Source organism: Archocentrus centrarchus, chromosome 14 (genome assembly GCF_007364275.1).
Source record: "Archocentrus centrarchus isolate MPI-CPG fArcCen1 chromosome 14, fArcCen1, whole genome shotgun sequence".
In the NCBI taxonomy this organism is placed as follows: Eukaryota; Metazoa; Chordata; class Actinopteri; order Cichliformes; family Cichlidae; genus Archocentrus; species Archocentrus centrarchus.
Window position 1 is genome coordinate 30,011,490 of NC_044359.1, and position 15,420 is coordinate 30,026,909.

Below are 15,420 nucleotides of genomic sequence, written 5' to 3' on the forward strand. Positions count from 1 at the left end.
TTCCTTACAGAAATGTACAAGGCTGCCTCTGGAACAGTGCATCAGGGCATGGAGGGGTGGTTGATGAGGATTACTTGAATATTATAGGTCAGGTCCTTGGGGGATTTTAACTTAATTAAAGATGGTACTCATTAACTCATCACTGTTCCACCTACAGTATGGTGGCCTTTTCATCTCACTACAGTATTGTTCTGTTGGGGATTGTGGGCCATGTAAATTAATAACCAGCAGCTGATAGCAATATGTGAAGAATTCTCTAACAAAATGCTGCTGAGTATGTTCTTTTTTGGGAAGCAACTTATTACTATAAATTCATTCCTTTTGTAAATATGGAGATTCCAACCAGTCAAGACAATACAAAAGAAAAAAAAAAAAAGAAAAATAACCAGATGATTTTATTCATATATTGATTTAAGTCTCAGGCTCATTACTGCCAAAAGATTTTATCAGAAAAATATGAAGCTAAAATACAATCTATAAATATGATACCTAAACATAGACACGGTATTTATTACCTGTTTTCTAAAAAAAAATATATATATATTATTAATTTGTGTGGTGATGCTTTGAAATGCATAGTCCTGGATTGGATTTGCAGTGGCTGATACAAACAGCAGGCTTTCACACTGCTGTACACAGTCGGTGCTTCATTTATGACATTGACATATGAAATTTGACATCTTTTCTTATTCTTGTACTCCACTTTCCTCTCTCCATTTCTCGCTGCAGGGCAGTAGTTGGACACAGAGAGCCGTTGCCTGATGATAGTAGAGACAACATCACCATTTTCACCCGAATCTTAGACAGGCTGTTGGATGGATATGACAACAGGCTCCGTCCTGGGCTAGGAGGTAAGTAATGTTGGATAAATCACCTGCACAGGGAAAAAGAATCTTCCAGGATTTGCACAGCGTCAGAGTCCTCACTGTGCTACTGTTCTCAAACAGCCGTATGGCTGATGGGATGCATGAAAATGTTAATCACACTGTAATCCCAAATGCTGAAAGTCATTAAATGCATTAATTAATCTACTAACTCATACTGGAGATTCTGTGTCATTTTCTTCCTGTTGTGTTAATGAAATGGATTATTTTTGATTAAGTTGAACTTTTTTGCAGATTAAGTAAAAACCACTTAAAAGTATAATTTCATTGTACTTATTTTTACATTGTTCTGCTATAGTGGCTATTTTCCATTAATATTGTAGCTTACAGAGTGGGGGTGCTGTGGGTTATGACTGCATCATCGTGTTTTGCAGACTGATGTTTACTGTGAAAAGAAGGAACTTGGAAGTAAACCGGAAGCTGTCTTCCTAATGCATGAATCATTGCTTACAATAAATGTTACATTCATTTACATATCAGTAGATTATTTGATTTGAGAATATATTTAGTTACATTGCTTATATCTGCCGAAAGGAGTGGAATTAAAGTCCTATTGCAAAATGAATTAACATAAACTTAGCACAAAAAGTAAGGAAATTTGTGTTTAGTTGATTATTTCTCTGTTTCTTGGCAATAAATCTTATACCGTTGGAAAGCCTGTTTATTTCCCCTTACATGGTGCCACATTTGTAAGGAAAATGCGTTTGTGGGTTGAGCAGCAGAGTTGAGTATGTGGGTTAGACCCATGAAAAACGTGCCAGATCTTCTCTGCCAGTGCCAAACTGCTGCTACTGCAAACCCCAAACTTACCCAGCACACCCACTCTGTAAGCTTTAATATTAATGGAAAAGAGCCATTATAGCAGAAGAATATAAAATAAGTACAATGCAATGAAATATCAAAGTTTAGTTCTGGTAATAGTAGTAATGGAATACGAGTCATATTAAAGAAAATATTTAAGTTTATTTATTGTCACTTTTTAACTGTAATCAAAAGGTATAAACAGCATTAATCCAGTTGTTCAGCTTCTTCCTTAAATTCATGGATCACAAGGTGTCAAATCTTAATAATGGCTTTTGATTACATACATTTATTGCAAAGAGCTGCTTGAAAACACGACATATTTAATCTAAAGCAAATGTACTGTGGAAGTGTAGCATTTTTAAGCAGTAGCATTTTTATGCTTCAGTGGGGTATTTACTGATCCAGCTGATCACTGTAGTTAGAATACACATTTCATACAAAGCCTTAACATAGTTTATTCATTGAGGGGAAAAAAACAGTTATATAACTGATGTGTCTGATTCTCTACATCTGGAACAGGTGAATGTGCTTCAGGAAGTGAGTTAGCTGAAGTTGGAAGACTAATTTGGCACCTTATCGACACAGTCAGCAGTTGCTGCAGCAGTGCCTGACACATGGCTTATGAAGGTGATAAACCTCTAAGCCTGTAGCACACTTCTGCTCATCATCTGTGCAGCATGCATACTTTGCCATACTCTCATAGGTGCCACTGGGCCAAGATGCAAACTACAAAAAAAAAAAAAAACAGGGTTCCTTTTTTATTTATTTATTTATGGCTTCATCAGACCACACTGGCACTGCTAGTGGACGATATGGACGATATGGCAATTGCACGGAAACAGTGGGAGCACTTCTTACATCACTCTTGTGGAAATGTGCGCTCCCTTGGGTGAAAATCTCTGTTCAATCATGCCCAAATGGCAAATGAGCACACACGTCAATGGAAATCCCACTAATTGATGCCATTTCATCCAAATATTCATCCCCCAAGGATAACCGAAAGCACGACAGCAAGCCCACATGCTCAAGCAGGCTTTGGCATTTCTCAGCCAGTCAGCTGGAATGTCCATTTCTGCTCTACTGCTTGCTTCAGATACCACGAGCGTACCTACTGGGCAGCAGGCCCACCATGCTGGATGACCTGGGCTATGTGGCAGCAACCAGGAAGAGGAACCAAACATAGGGTGTTAATATTACAGTATATGCTGCCTCTTAACAAAGGTTCCCATCTCCAAAGGCAACGCAGATGATGGTTTCCCTCTGCGGGGCAGGAACTGCCTATAAATTCAAGCATGATTCAGATTTTTTTTTTTTTTTTTACACCTCTTTATCTCACAGTTCTTTGGGAAAATTGTCACTGAGCAAAGAAAATGATTACAGTTAGAGCTGAAATTATTCTGATTGGTTAAAATATATCAGTTATTCATAGGTCAGCAGAGTGCAACCGCTGGACACATTTTTTATTTTATTTTTTTTATTTTTTTTTTTTTTTTATTTTATTTTATTTTTTTTTGCCTGTCATGTCTGGCAGATCTTGCAAACAGAACTGTGATCTGAATGCATTGATGTGCCAAACATATTTGCTATTTCAAGATGAGCTCTATAGGTTCTCTATAGGCTCCTCTTGTTACTGTGTAATCCTTTATTTTATTTGAATTATTTTTAACATGCTATTTATCAAATTGTGCCAGAAATGACAGGCTTAAGAAATAGAAAAGAGAAGAGAAAGAAAAGAGAAAGGGAAAGAGGAAGAAGAAGAAAGGGGAAAAAAAAGGAGAGAAAATAGAAAAAAGAAACAGGAAAGAGTGCAAGTAAGTAAACCAAATAGTTAGCCACTTGACAATATCTGCAAAATTAAAGATTGTGTGGGGAAAAAATAAATAAATAAATAAATAAAAATAAAAGAAGAATAGTTATACAAACCAACCATTTTGTGTCATTATGTGGGTGTATGTGTTTGTGTCATGAAATGTACTTACCAATGAAGGCAGAAAGCCGCAGCCCCGCCCATCAGAACCCAGAGGCAGGCAAAGAGAATCCCAGGAAGCCCAGGCCACCAGCAGCCCATCAAGACCTACGAAGACCCGCGGCCACTCATTCCAAAGACAACCGTACACCCCTCCCAGCAGACGGAGGACGGAGGTCTCAGATGGAGTCCCAGCAGCCAAGGAGCAAGGGCACCAGAGCATTCGAGGCAACGAGAAGCCAGCCCCCCCCCCAGCGGCCAGCCCCCCGCACGGCCGGCAGCAGGGCCCCAGGGCCCCCGGCACCCAAGGGCCGCCCGAGCCCCCACAGGGCCCCCCCCCACGCCGAAGAAGCCAACGCAGCCCCGCGCCGCAGCCCCCAGGGGAGCAGGTCACCACCCACATCAGAACATCCGGCCCCACCCAGGAACCAGGAGGTACCCACACCCCAGGGGGGCAGGGGGGGAGAGGCAACCAGCAAGGAGCGGTCAGGAGGCAAGCCACCGGCCCAGACCCAGGTCCAGCCAAACATACAACCACACGCACACCGGCAAGCACACCCATGTACACATTTATACACAAACACACTCTCCCACACACATATAAACATAGATACACCATATTCACTCGCCCACCCATACTCACGAAGACTGTGACAAATACAAAGACACACATTCATCCATAGCTACCCACTCTCTGAAGATGGGAGCGGAAACCACCCCAGGGCCAACAGTGACCCCAAGATGCCGCCAGCCCGGTCCCCAAGGATCCACCCGACCCCGACCTCGGGCGAGGCATAAGAAATCGGGGTGTGAGATGGCCCACCCCCCCCTCCCCCCGCCCAACTTATAAGTGTATGTGTTTATGTTGTGAATGAATGAGTTGTTGTGAATGAATGAGTTGGACACATTTTTTAAGTTACTTTATGCAGTGGTACATTGTAGCTGTATTACTTAGTGTGAAGGCTTAAATTGCAGACCTGTTTAAATTTTTCATATTTGAAATGCTCTTTCAGACAGAAAGTTGGTGACATTTATTATCCTTTCATTTCATTTTATACATACACTTGCTTTTTTAAGAGATCAGAACAGCCATAAAATCTAAAGATTTAAGGCTGTTACTGAAAAATGTATTGTAAACTTATCTGACAGGTATAAATTTGCAGATGTTGTTTAAATGCCTGCTAATGCTTTAGATTAGCAGCGTCTGCCCTTCAGAGACAAGGCACCACCCTATAGTACAGCTGGGACGCTCAGTCAAAGTCTGAAGCTGCTGCCTGCACAAGAACAAGAGTACCAAGCTCCCTCCTGCTGGCCACCCCACGCCTCACTAGTCCTTCTGAAAAAACAGCCATGTGGGACCATCTCAGACAACAGACTGGCCAGAAACTGGAAAAATGCCATTTCATTTTATTTTCAGCGGCATCTATTAGCTGTGCCCTATGCTCCAGTGCTTTGTTGTAAACAGAAACAGGGCAAATCATTCTGTTCCCCTGCCTATGTCTTCCATGCAAACTGCTGACTTGGTGTTGTGTAATCGTGTATATTTGTGAGAGCTATTTGAGTCACAGAAATGATTAATGTGGAAGTGGATCTCCTCTCTCGGGGGGGTGGGGGGCCTTTGCTAAAGGATTAGGGACTTCACCTGTGGGTGGTCATTTAGATCTGGGACACAGTTAGAGCGAGGATCTATTCACTTTTAGAGAAAAGCCTCATCACTCTCTAGTTGTTGCACCACTGGGAGCAGCTATTTGTCTCGCCAGCGGCCCAAGAGCCTGCTTTACACATTTGCCCCAGAGGAGCTGATTCAGCCCACACTGAAGAGGGCAAATTTTGATCTGTCATGACTTTCATCCCATGCCCCACTTAATGTGATATTAAAATCATCAGTGACGTGTTTGGAAACAATCCTTCCACGTCACATAATTCATGTCACATGAAAGGTCTGCACGAGCTTCCCGTATAATGATCAGTGTCATCATTGTTGCAGATTCGGGAATCATCAATAAATCATCGTGACAGAAAAGCAATTATCGGGCTTTTATTGTAATATACATGTCATTAAAACTAAAGAAACACATTTTCCTTAGGAATGCACAGGGTAGAAAGTCATGCCACAATCATGCTACAATAAATCCATCGTGTGTGTGTGTGTGTGTGTATATGTGTGCGTAAAGATTTGTGTGACTGCAAGAACGTGTGCCCATTATCTCAGTAAAAACTGCTTAATGATAAGCTGCTGCATATTATTCCTGAGCCAGTAGTCCCTTAGGGACTGTTAAATATTTTTTGAAAAGGCTGACTAAAATAATTTTGGGTCAAAAGGGAATCTCGTCTCCAAAGATACAGACTTGGGCGTGGCCCAAAGCAGATTTTATGCTTTAGTGGACAAAACTAGCTTGAGCCAAACAAATGGTAGTTTTACTGAATGAAAGACTTTCAGAAGCATCTGCGAAGCTGCTCGCAGCAAAATTTTGCCTCTGAATTGAGGTCAGGGGAAAAACAACAACTCTCGGGCCAAATCCTTAGGACTGCTATAGCCAGTGCTGTCTGTATTGTAGGAAATATCTTATGTTATTGGTCTAGCATTTTGCTCTTAAACCAGCAGTCTGTGGTACAAGAAGAACATGGATTTGACAAAATGATGCATAAAGACAGTTTGAATCCAGGTATTAAGCTGTCCAGGAGGACACAAATTCCTCCCTGAGCATGCATAAGTCTTCTGCTTTTCTTTCCTCAGACTGAGGTGCTTCTCTAACCATTTAATACTGTAGGCTTTCTCTGAACCAGCTTAGTTAAAAGCCGACCAGCAAACTTCACTGTCATGCACACAAACAATCGGCTTAACAAAGACAGAGCTGCAGCAATGTTTTTCGTGTACAGACTGTACTGTAATGTGTTCTGGTTCTCGTTGTCTCTTTTCCTCAGAGAGCGTGACAGAAGTGAGGACAAACATCTATGTAACAAGTTTTGGGCCAGTTTCAGACACGGACATGGTGAGTACCATTTTCCTCAGCTTCCTCCTCACTCTGGACAGATCTGAACTGTTTGGCATTTGGATTGGAGAAGCATCTTTGCTTGGAGGTCTTTATAGAGGATGTTGGCATTGTTGGCCCTGGCTATTCATGTATTTAGTAGTAGTAGTAGTAATGGTTCTTCGTGTGTGCGTATACTTATACTAGCACACAGCTGTTTCAGATGATGCTGTTCCTTGTCAAAGTGGTCTCCTTTTATAAAACACAAACATTCTTGAGAAGTTCCTTTAAAAGCCTCAGATGATCCTCTGTAGGCAGCAGTTGCGTGAGATGTTTTATGCTTTGTCTTGAGACCCCATGCAGCATTTGACATACTTGATCACGCGGCTCTAATTGACCGCCTTGAGCTCTGGATGATTTCTCAGGCTGAGCACTGAGCTGGCTTGACAGCCTGTATGACATAGCAAGATTAGTGCATTTTTGCTGAACTTTGAGTGTTTTGGTCTCACTAGAGAGCTGCTTCACTCTGTTCCATGGCTCTAAACATAGCTTCTGTGGAGCAGCTTGTGTTCAGTCTGTCAGACTCAAGCATGAGTCGATGAGGATCTCCTGAGGATGTCATAAGCTTGTGTGAAGACAGTTACAGAAGATGTTAAAGGTGAACATCTTTAATTCATTGATGGTTGTTATGTTAACTAACATGGTAAGTGTGCCCAGTAATAAAGAAGGCATTTACCATTAGTAAGCAATCATTTTAAAGAATTTATTTAATTGACACTAATTGGTAAATGGACTGGTTCTTATACATGCTTTTCGACTCTACCTGAGCACTCAAAGAGCTTTGTACAGCATGTCTTATTCGCCCATTCACACAGACATTCATACAAGCACTTTCTACATCTAAGTGCTTTCTATCTAACATTCACACACACAGTCACACTCTGATGAACACATCAGGAGCAACTCGCAGTTCAGAATCTTTCCCGAGGATACTTTGGCATGACTGGAGCAGCCAGGAAACCACCAGCCTTCTGATTAGTAGATGGCCTGCTCTACCTCCTGAGCCACAGCCACCTCCAGTCATTTTTCTGTCACTGCACAGGCTCGTGGTTTAGGACTCAAAGTTTGCTCAAACTTCCTGTGTAATGGTATAGTCACGCTAGGGAAAACAGGCCACAGCACAACCAAAATTATTGTGACCGTGCGCAATGAACTTGTGATCTCGATACCTTAGAAATGGTTGTTTCAAAAACTGGGACCAGTTCTGCGACAACTTCTGCAGTCATTTGCCATCTTCCAAAGCAACCTTGGTGCATCAAGACAGCGACAAGTCTATCAGTTTGTAATTGAATGGGATTGTCCGTGAAGACTGAATGAGATTAATTGCAGCGTGTTCTATGTTCATAAATTAGATAAGCTATTTGCAGACCTTCACCAGTCTGTCTGAAATTGATTACAGTCAAAGTCAGACCTCAGTTGTTTGAAGACAGGTTGTCTCCCAGCAAGCGACCTGTTCAGTCGACAGTGGTCACTTCAGCTACTTGCAGTCAAATGCCAAATGTGAAATTTAAAGCAACCACTGATTTTCCCTAGTTTCAAGCAGATTGCCATCCTATTTATACTCTAGTGTGACTGAGCTACAACTGCATATTTATAAGTGATTGCATGTATAATCGCCTTCAGATTAGCTCAACAACAGTGCGTAGAGAGCTTCATGGAATGGGTTTCCATGGCCGAGCAGCTGCATCTAAGCCTTACACCACCGAGCACAATTAAAAGCGTCAGATGCAGTGGTTTGAAGCACGCCGCCACTGGACTCTAGAGCAGTGGAGACGTGTTCTCTGAAATGATGAATCACGCTTCTTTGTCTGGCAGTCCAATGGAGTCTGGGTTTGGTGACTTCCAGGAGAACTGTACTTGCCTGATTGCACTGTGCCAAGTGTAAAGTTTGGTGGAGGGGGGATTATGGTGTGGGGTTGTTTTTCCAGGAGTTGGGCTCGGCCCCTTAGTTCCAGGGAAAGGAACTCGTAATGCTTCAGCATACCAACACATTTGGGACAATTTCATGCTCCCAACTTTGTGGGAACAGTTTGGGGATGGCCCCTTCCTGTTCCAATATGACTGCCCACCAGTGCACAAAGACATGGATGAGTAAGTTTGGTGTGGAAGAGCTTAACTGCAGTTTGCATGGAAGACTCATCTGCAAACACTCAATGCGTGAATTTGTACCTGTTTGCTAATGAGTTCGCCATATAAACTAAAAGCTCATGATTAATGTTTTTTTCCTACAAGTAGCCAAAAAAAAGCGATTACGCTTTTAATAAGCTCTCTCATGAGTTTGCATGTGAGCACGTTCCTGACATTTTGTGACTGATTATGAACATAAAGACAGTATGTTGAGTCTGCTTTCAGAGAAGGGCTCTCTTACTTTAGTACAGCAGGCAATGCTTTGTCGATTCCAGCACATGTCACCTTTGGGGTCTCTCAGAGCTCAATTCTAGAATCCAGTCTTTTATTGACTTCACATGCTCCACTTGGCTGCAGTATGAATCAACAGAAAACACCATGAGACACAGAAGCCCGCTTGCAGTAATGCTTTGGTCAGAGCTGCAGTTAGCGAGGTCAGTGTTGGCTCACACATGCTGGCACCTTTGTCTTGCAGTCAGTGTATGCAAAGTAGCAACCCAGGAAAAATAACAGCAAGCTGTTCATATTTTTTTTTTTTTTTTTTTACATTTCTGCATTGTCTTGTCAGTTTTAGATCATTACCCAAAAAAGCCTCATATTGGCCCCAGGCTACACTGGGTTTTCTTGCTCCATATTGACATGAAGACTGCATAACAGCTCCAAGTACTTCCTTTCAAGATTTTCCACAGCCTAGTCTGAAAAGATGATCAGGCTTAAGCCGTCAAAAGGAATCACACAATGGAACTGACGTCAAAAGTCAAGTGTCTAAATATCTGCATTGCAAATATGTTTACAGTACATCTTTTGCATATGTCATGCTGAAACTCCTTTTTTGTTCATCTTGCTTGCATCTTGTCTGTACCAGCGAACTACTTGAAATTTTGTGATTACATTGTTGTACATACATTGCCAGGCCTAGATCAGATCACAACTTTCTGGGGATTAACATTTTATTTTCTTTTATACTCCAGTAATCTCCTCCTACTGTATCTACTCAGTTCTATCTCCAAAGGTATTGTGTGGCATTGCATGAATAAAATGTTGGTCACAGATGAGCACTCAGAGCTTTCAGGTCCTTTAAGCAGAGGAAAAAAAATAAAGAGACAAGAGTGACTGGTATACAGAGAAAATATATGGCTAGTACGCTGGGCTGAAATTCTGATTGTGGATTTTAATAATGAGTGGTCTGAGATTGATGCCTGTTTCCACATCAGTGGATGTCTTCTGGAGTTGAGTGGGGGGCTTAGTTTTTCTTTTCAATTTAGAGACTAAGGATTGGCTTATAGATAATGCTATAGGGCAAGTTATTTTCTTGGTTGTGTACTTGGGCTTTGAAGACACTCGTCAGAGGCGGTGGAGGCACATCTAGAGTAGGTTAAGGTCGCGGGATCGTGTTTTCTGGATGATGAGTTTTCAGGCTAACAAGCTGAATGAGTGTGCAGCAGGACAGCCTCTGAGTAAGGCATTGCAGTAAACAGTACTGGGAAACAAAAGCCTGGACCATTTTTCTAGGTCAGTTAAAAAAGAGGAAACGGCTAATCTTGGAGGTATTTCAGAGGTGGAAAGAAGCTTTTTGAGGTATTCCCTTGATGTGTTCACAAAAGAGCGTTGTGTTTCGTCTGCAGCTAACTGCACTTTAACTGATTACTCTGAGGCGGCTGTTGAGTCATTGAAATAAAATGGCAAACCAGCTGCATGAGATATATCTTTTAAATTAGTCTGTACAGTATCTTGTCATGCAACGCTGTCTCCTAAAATGCACATTCTCATACTAGTCCTCATTCTTATGTGTAGAGAGAAACAGTTTCAACCAGAACAGCAGCAAAGGACAAAATCTCATGAGATCAGATCAGACAAAAGGCTCTGGGATCCATGAAAAAATCTATACATGTAGAGATATTTCTCTGGACAGGTTCATATTTTTGACTAGATCGTGGCACTAAACCCTATCATCATTAGGTTTATAGAGATATTCAGACCAAAATGCCAAATCAACAAACAGCTGTAAGACTATTGGCATGGCGAAAAATGATTTGGTAAATTTTTACGAGAAATTCTCAGTCCGAGCACACGCCATGACCTCTAATACTTTCTGTTGTATACATCCACTGTTTCAACCACCAATATTTGTACAGTAGCATCAAGCGTCCTAGAAATGTCTGCTCACCCTGAGGCCACTCATTCAGACTTCACTTGTACCCCAGTCAGCCACATCTACCTTTAGTGCCCCATATTGCAAGAAGAGGAAAGCTTATAACTGCATATTCATTGTGCATGATTCAAATAACAGGACACTTTGTACAGAGTCGTGTCTGACCAGAGAAGATTTCTGCAGTTTGTCACACTAAGACCCAGAATGTAGGTTACGATCTTGATGTTGATCTCTAGTAAGTAGGTTGGTGTATTTCTCTACCCCACGCCTCCCTCTTCTCACTTCATCCTACTGATTTTTTTTAATTTTTTTTTTGTTCTCTTTCGTTTGGGTCTTTCTCCTGCCCTTTCAGTTAGTCGTTGATTCACATTGTGTTCACATGCATGCTGTGTCATGACACATGTACCTGTTTCATGGTGGGATTTGACAGGCCAGCACTGATGAAATAGGAAGCGATTTAGGTTGTCACATGGACTGTGCTGTGACAGTTGGTTTGACAGAGACGACAGTGATGGCTGGATCTCATCAGGCCTGCAAAATATCTGGGGATAAACATTTCTGGGATATGTGACAAATGACAGCATATATCTGGATGCTTATAATTCAGAGAAATTAGCCTCCACAAACTCTCTCAAGTTCAAGATCTGGACAGAACAGATGGATGTTTGTGCTACTAAAATCTTAAGATGAACTCCTGTAATCTGTATCAGTCCCGGTGTCCTTGCTCAAGGACTTACAAACCCAATCATGCCCCTTTTCAGAGAATACACACAATTTAAATTTGTCACCAGCGGCACCTTTCATTAAAAAAAAAGCTTCACTCTTAAAATAGGGTTTTTTTTGTTTTTTTCCTGCTCACTGTACAGGTCATTGTATTCCCCAGTGTTGCAATATGATTCATGTGCAGGTCAGGAAAAACTTGAAAGCAGAACAGGCACAATTTTTTTGCAACCTAAAAGCCTATATTTTTCTCATAATGGCAGCCAGAAGTAAAAGAACTGTAATATCCTACAGCCACTTAGCAATCAAAGGGAGGTGGAGGCCTGCCTCTTTTTGATTAAAAGCTAAACTACTGTATGGCTCCTATTTGAAGCATGTTTACTGTCTGACCCAAAAAAGATTATCCAACTGAAATCACACTGACTAATCCCTTTAATGCTAGAGTCAGGTGTTCCTCAGTCTTGCAGCTTCTTTGTCAAAGGGAATTCTAATATTAAGTACAGGAAAAGTTTCAAAGAGTTGGCCTCAGCCAGTGAAGGTAATATGCCTGTCAGACCCAACAACCCGGCCTAGAACAAAGCCACAAACAAGTTGCATGTGAAGAATGTGTTTGAAACATAAATATAAGTGAAACCAATCATGAGCTTCACTATTTTAACTTTACTATAATTTGTTGGCAATTATTCCATAATTATGCGTCTCATGTTGACCGTTAGGTTTTCAGATATTTCAGTAAACTAAACATTTTGAATGTTTCTGCACAACCGTTTAAATATCCATCCATCCATTTTCTTCTACTTATCCAATTCTCCTCAAAAGAAAATAAAGGAACACTTTTTAACAAAAGTATCGCAGTTAAACTGGGACACTGATCTGGTCAGTTAAGTAGCAGAAGGGGTGAGACGACCCCCAAAACGGGAATGGTGGTGGCCACTGACATTTTTCCCTCCTCATATTTTCTGTTTTTTACTAGTGTTGCATTTTGGCTAGGGTCAGTGTCACTACTGGTAGCATGAAGGAATACCTGGACCCTACAGGGGTTGCACAAGTAGTCCAACTCCTCCAGGATGGCACATCAATACGTGTCATTGGTGGAAGGTTTGCTGTGTCTCCCAGCACTTTCTCAAAGGCATGGAGGAGATTCCAGGACTGGTATCTGCTCCTTTGTGCGAGGATGAACAGGATGAGCAGTGCCAGAGTCCTAAAAAGTGACCTCCAGCAGGTCCCTGGTGTGAATGTCTCTGACCAAACCATCAGAAACAGAGGGTGGCCTGAGGGCCCGACATCCTCTAGTGGGACAGCATCGTGGAGCCCGATTGGCATTTGGTTTTGGGATGAAATTGTCAGACCGTACGTTGGTGCAGTGGGTCTTGGGCAGAGGTGGCAAAAGTACTGACATTCTGTACTTAAGTAGAAGTACAAGTACTTATGTTAAAAAATACTTTAGTAAAAGTCGAAGTACTGGTTCAACTTCTCTACTTAAGTAAAAGTAAAAAAGTACAGGCTCTGAAATGTACTCAAAGTAAGAAAGTAAAAGTAGCTCTTTGGAGGATGTTTCTACCTGCTATTTTTGTGTAAAACTAACCGAACCTCATTATATATTATTGTAATAATATAAAATAATATTACATGAGAATACAAACGTTATTCCAATCTAAATTTTAATCCTAATGAATGCACTCAGCTTGAATCTGTTATGTAGGACACAAACTGTGAAAGGGAATTTAAGCACAGCTCTGTTCTCTGTGTCCTCCATAGTAGACTTCAAGCATTTTTAAGTGAACATGGAATGTGGGAAAAGTTTCAGTCAGGTTTTAGAATGCGTCACAGCACAGAGACGGCTCTTTTAAGAGTTTTTAACGATCTGCTTTTAACTGTGGACTCTGGTAGTCCTGCAGTTTTAGTACTTCTAGATCTGTCAGCTGCCTTTGACACTGTGGACCACGAGATCCTTCTATCCCGCCTAGAACATGAAATTGGCATTAAAGGCACGGTTCTGACTTGGTTCAGATCTTATCTTACTGATAGAAGTTTCTCTGTCCATCTAGGAAACTGTTTTTCGACCACAGCAAAGCTTTCTTGTGGAGTGCCTCAGGGGTCCATTCTGGGCCCAATTCTTTTCTCATTGTATATGTTGCCTCTAGGGTCGATTTTTAGGAAACATAATATTTGTTTCCACTGTTTTGCTGACGACATCCAGGTGTATATGCCCATCAAACTGAACAGCAGAGATCCATGGGAACCCCTGCTGAACTGTCTAAGTGACATCAAGTCCTGGATGAGAAACAATTTCCTAAATCTTAATGAAAGCAAAACCGAGGTCATATGCTTTGGTAAATTTGACCCCTCAAGCTACTCCTCTGGCACTCCGAGTCATTTGGCTCCTCACTGTCGTGATGCTGTGAAAAATCTGGGTGTCATTTTAGATAGTAGTTTTAAAATGGAGAAGCAAGTAAGTGCTGTTACCAAAATCAGTTTTTACCAACTCAGAGTCATTGCCAAGGTAAAACCTTATCTCCCACAGCAGGACCTGGAAAAAGTTATTCATGCTTTTATTACTTCCCGCCTGGACTACTGTAATTCTCTGTACTTTGGCATAGATCAATCATCTGTGCGCCGCCTGCAGGTAGTCCAGAATGCGGCAGCTCGTCTTTTAACCGGTTTAAAAAAGCATGAACACATTACCCCAGTCCTGTCATCCCTTCACTGGCTCCCTGTCCGTTTTAGAATCGATTTTAAGATTTTATTGCTTACTTTTAAAGCCTTAAACGGACTGGCACCTTTGTATCTGTCTGAGCTGCTTCACTGTCACACCCCTGTAAGAGCTCTGAGGTCATCGAACCAGCTGCTCTTACAGAGGCCTAAAACTAGACTAAAACAGAGAGGTGATCGAGCTTTTGCAGCAGCAGCACCAAAGCTATGGAACGATCTACCTCTCCATATCCGCACAGCTCAGACGATACACACATTTAAATCTCTATTAAAAACACATTTCTTTTCCTTGGCATTTGGCTGCAGTGCTACCTCCTTTTAGATGATTGTTTTATGGTATTTTATGGTACTTGTTTTAAACGTTTTAATTTTTAATTTTCTTATGTTATTTATTGTTCTTAATGTTTTTATTTATTTATTTTTATTTTATTATTTTATTTATTTATTTATATATTTTTATTTTTATTTAGTATAGTCCTTGGGGTTACAGATCTTGTACAGCACTTTGGTCAACGTCGTTGTTTTAAATGTGCTTTATAAATAAACTTGACTTGACTTGACTTGACTTAGAGGGTGACTGTGCCTCCACCTAAACACCAACATGAGGATACTCAGGGGTTACAGTGGGATTCAGAAGGTGGAGGAACCCTAAGATCATCTGCAGTGGCTCTGCATGGGGAGAAGAACCACAGCTTTCTATTGTGAGCTGCAGTAAATGATGTTGGTGTGCAGGCTGTGATCAGCTGACCTGCTGCTGCTGCTCTGAGGTTTACTGCTCTGTGTGGATGAAGTGAACTCACAAAGATGTAACCCAGTATTTCACAGCTCTCTGAGCTGATCTCCATACCCTACACTGACAGCATACAGGCTGTAGAAATGTTGGATTCAGTGAATGAATCTCAGCATCAGCAGCTTTGATTCAGACTCATCTCTGCTGCACTGATGTAACCTGTAACTCTGACCATGAACACAAACACTGTGCTCCAGTCCAACACAGAGCTTTACTGTAAATACAGTACAACA

The 15,420-nt window shown here is 41.4% G+C and overlaps 1 protein-coding gene across 1 annotated transcript in view; it reads left to right on the forward strand.

Annotated features, from left to right (window-relative positions):
* gabra3 (gamma-aminobutyric acid type A receptor subunit alpha3) overlaps positions 1–15,420 on the forward strand; it is a 121,653-nt gene that overhangs the window by 72,957 nt on the left and 33,276 nt on the right. Inside the window, exons 3-4 of the mRNA XM_030746757.1 lie at positions 730–851; positions 6,580–6,647. Of these exons, the coding sequence (XP_030602617.1) occupies positions 730–851; positions 6,580–6,647 (190 nt within the window). The remainder of the gene's footprint in view (positions 1–729; positions 852–6,579; positions 6,648–15,420) is intronic.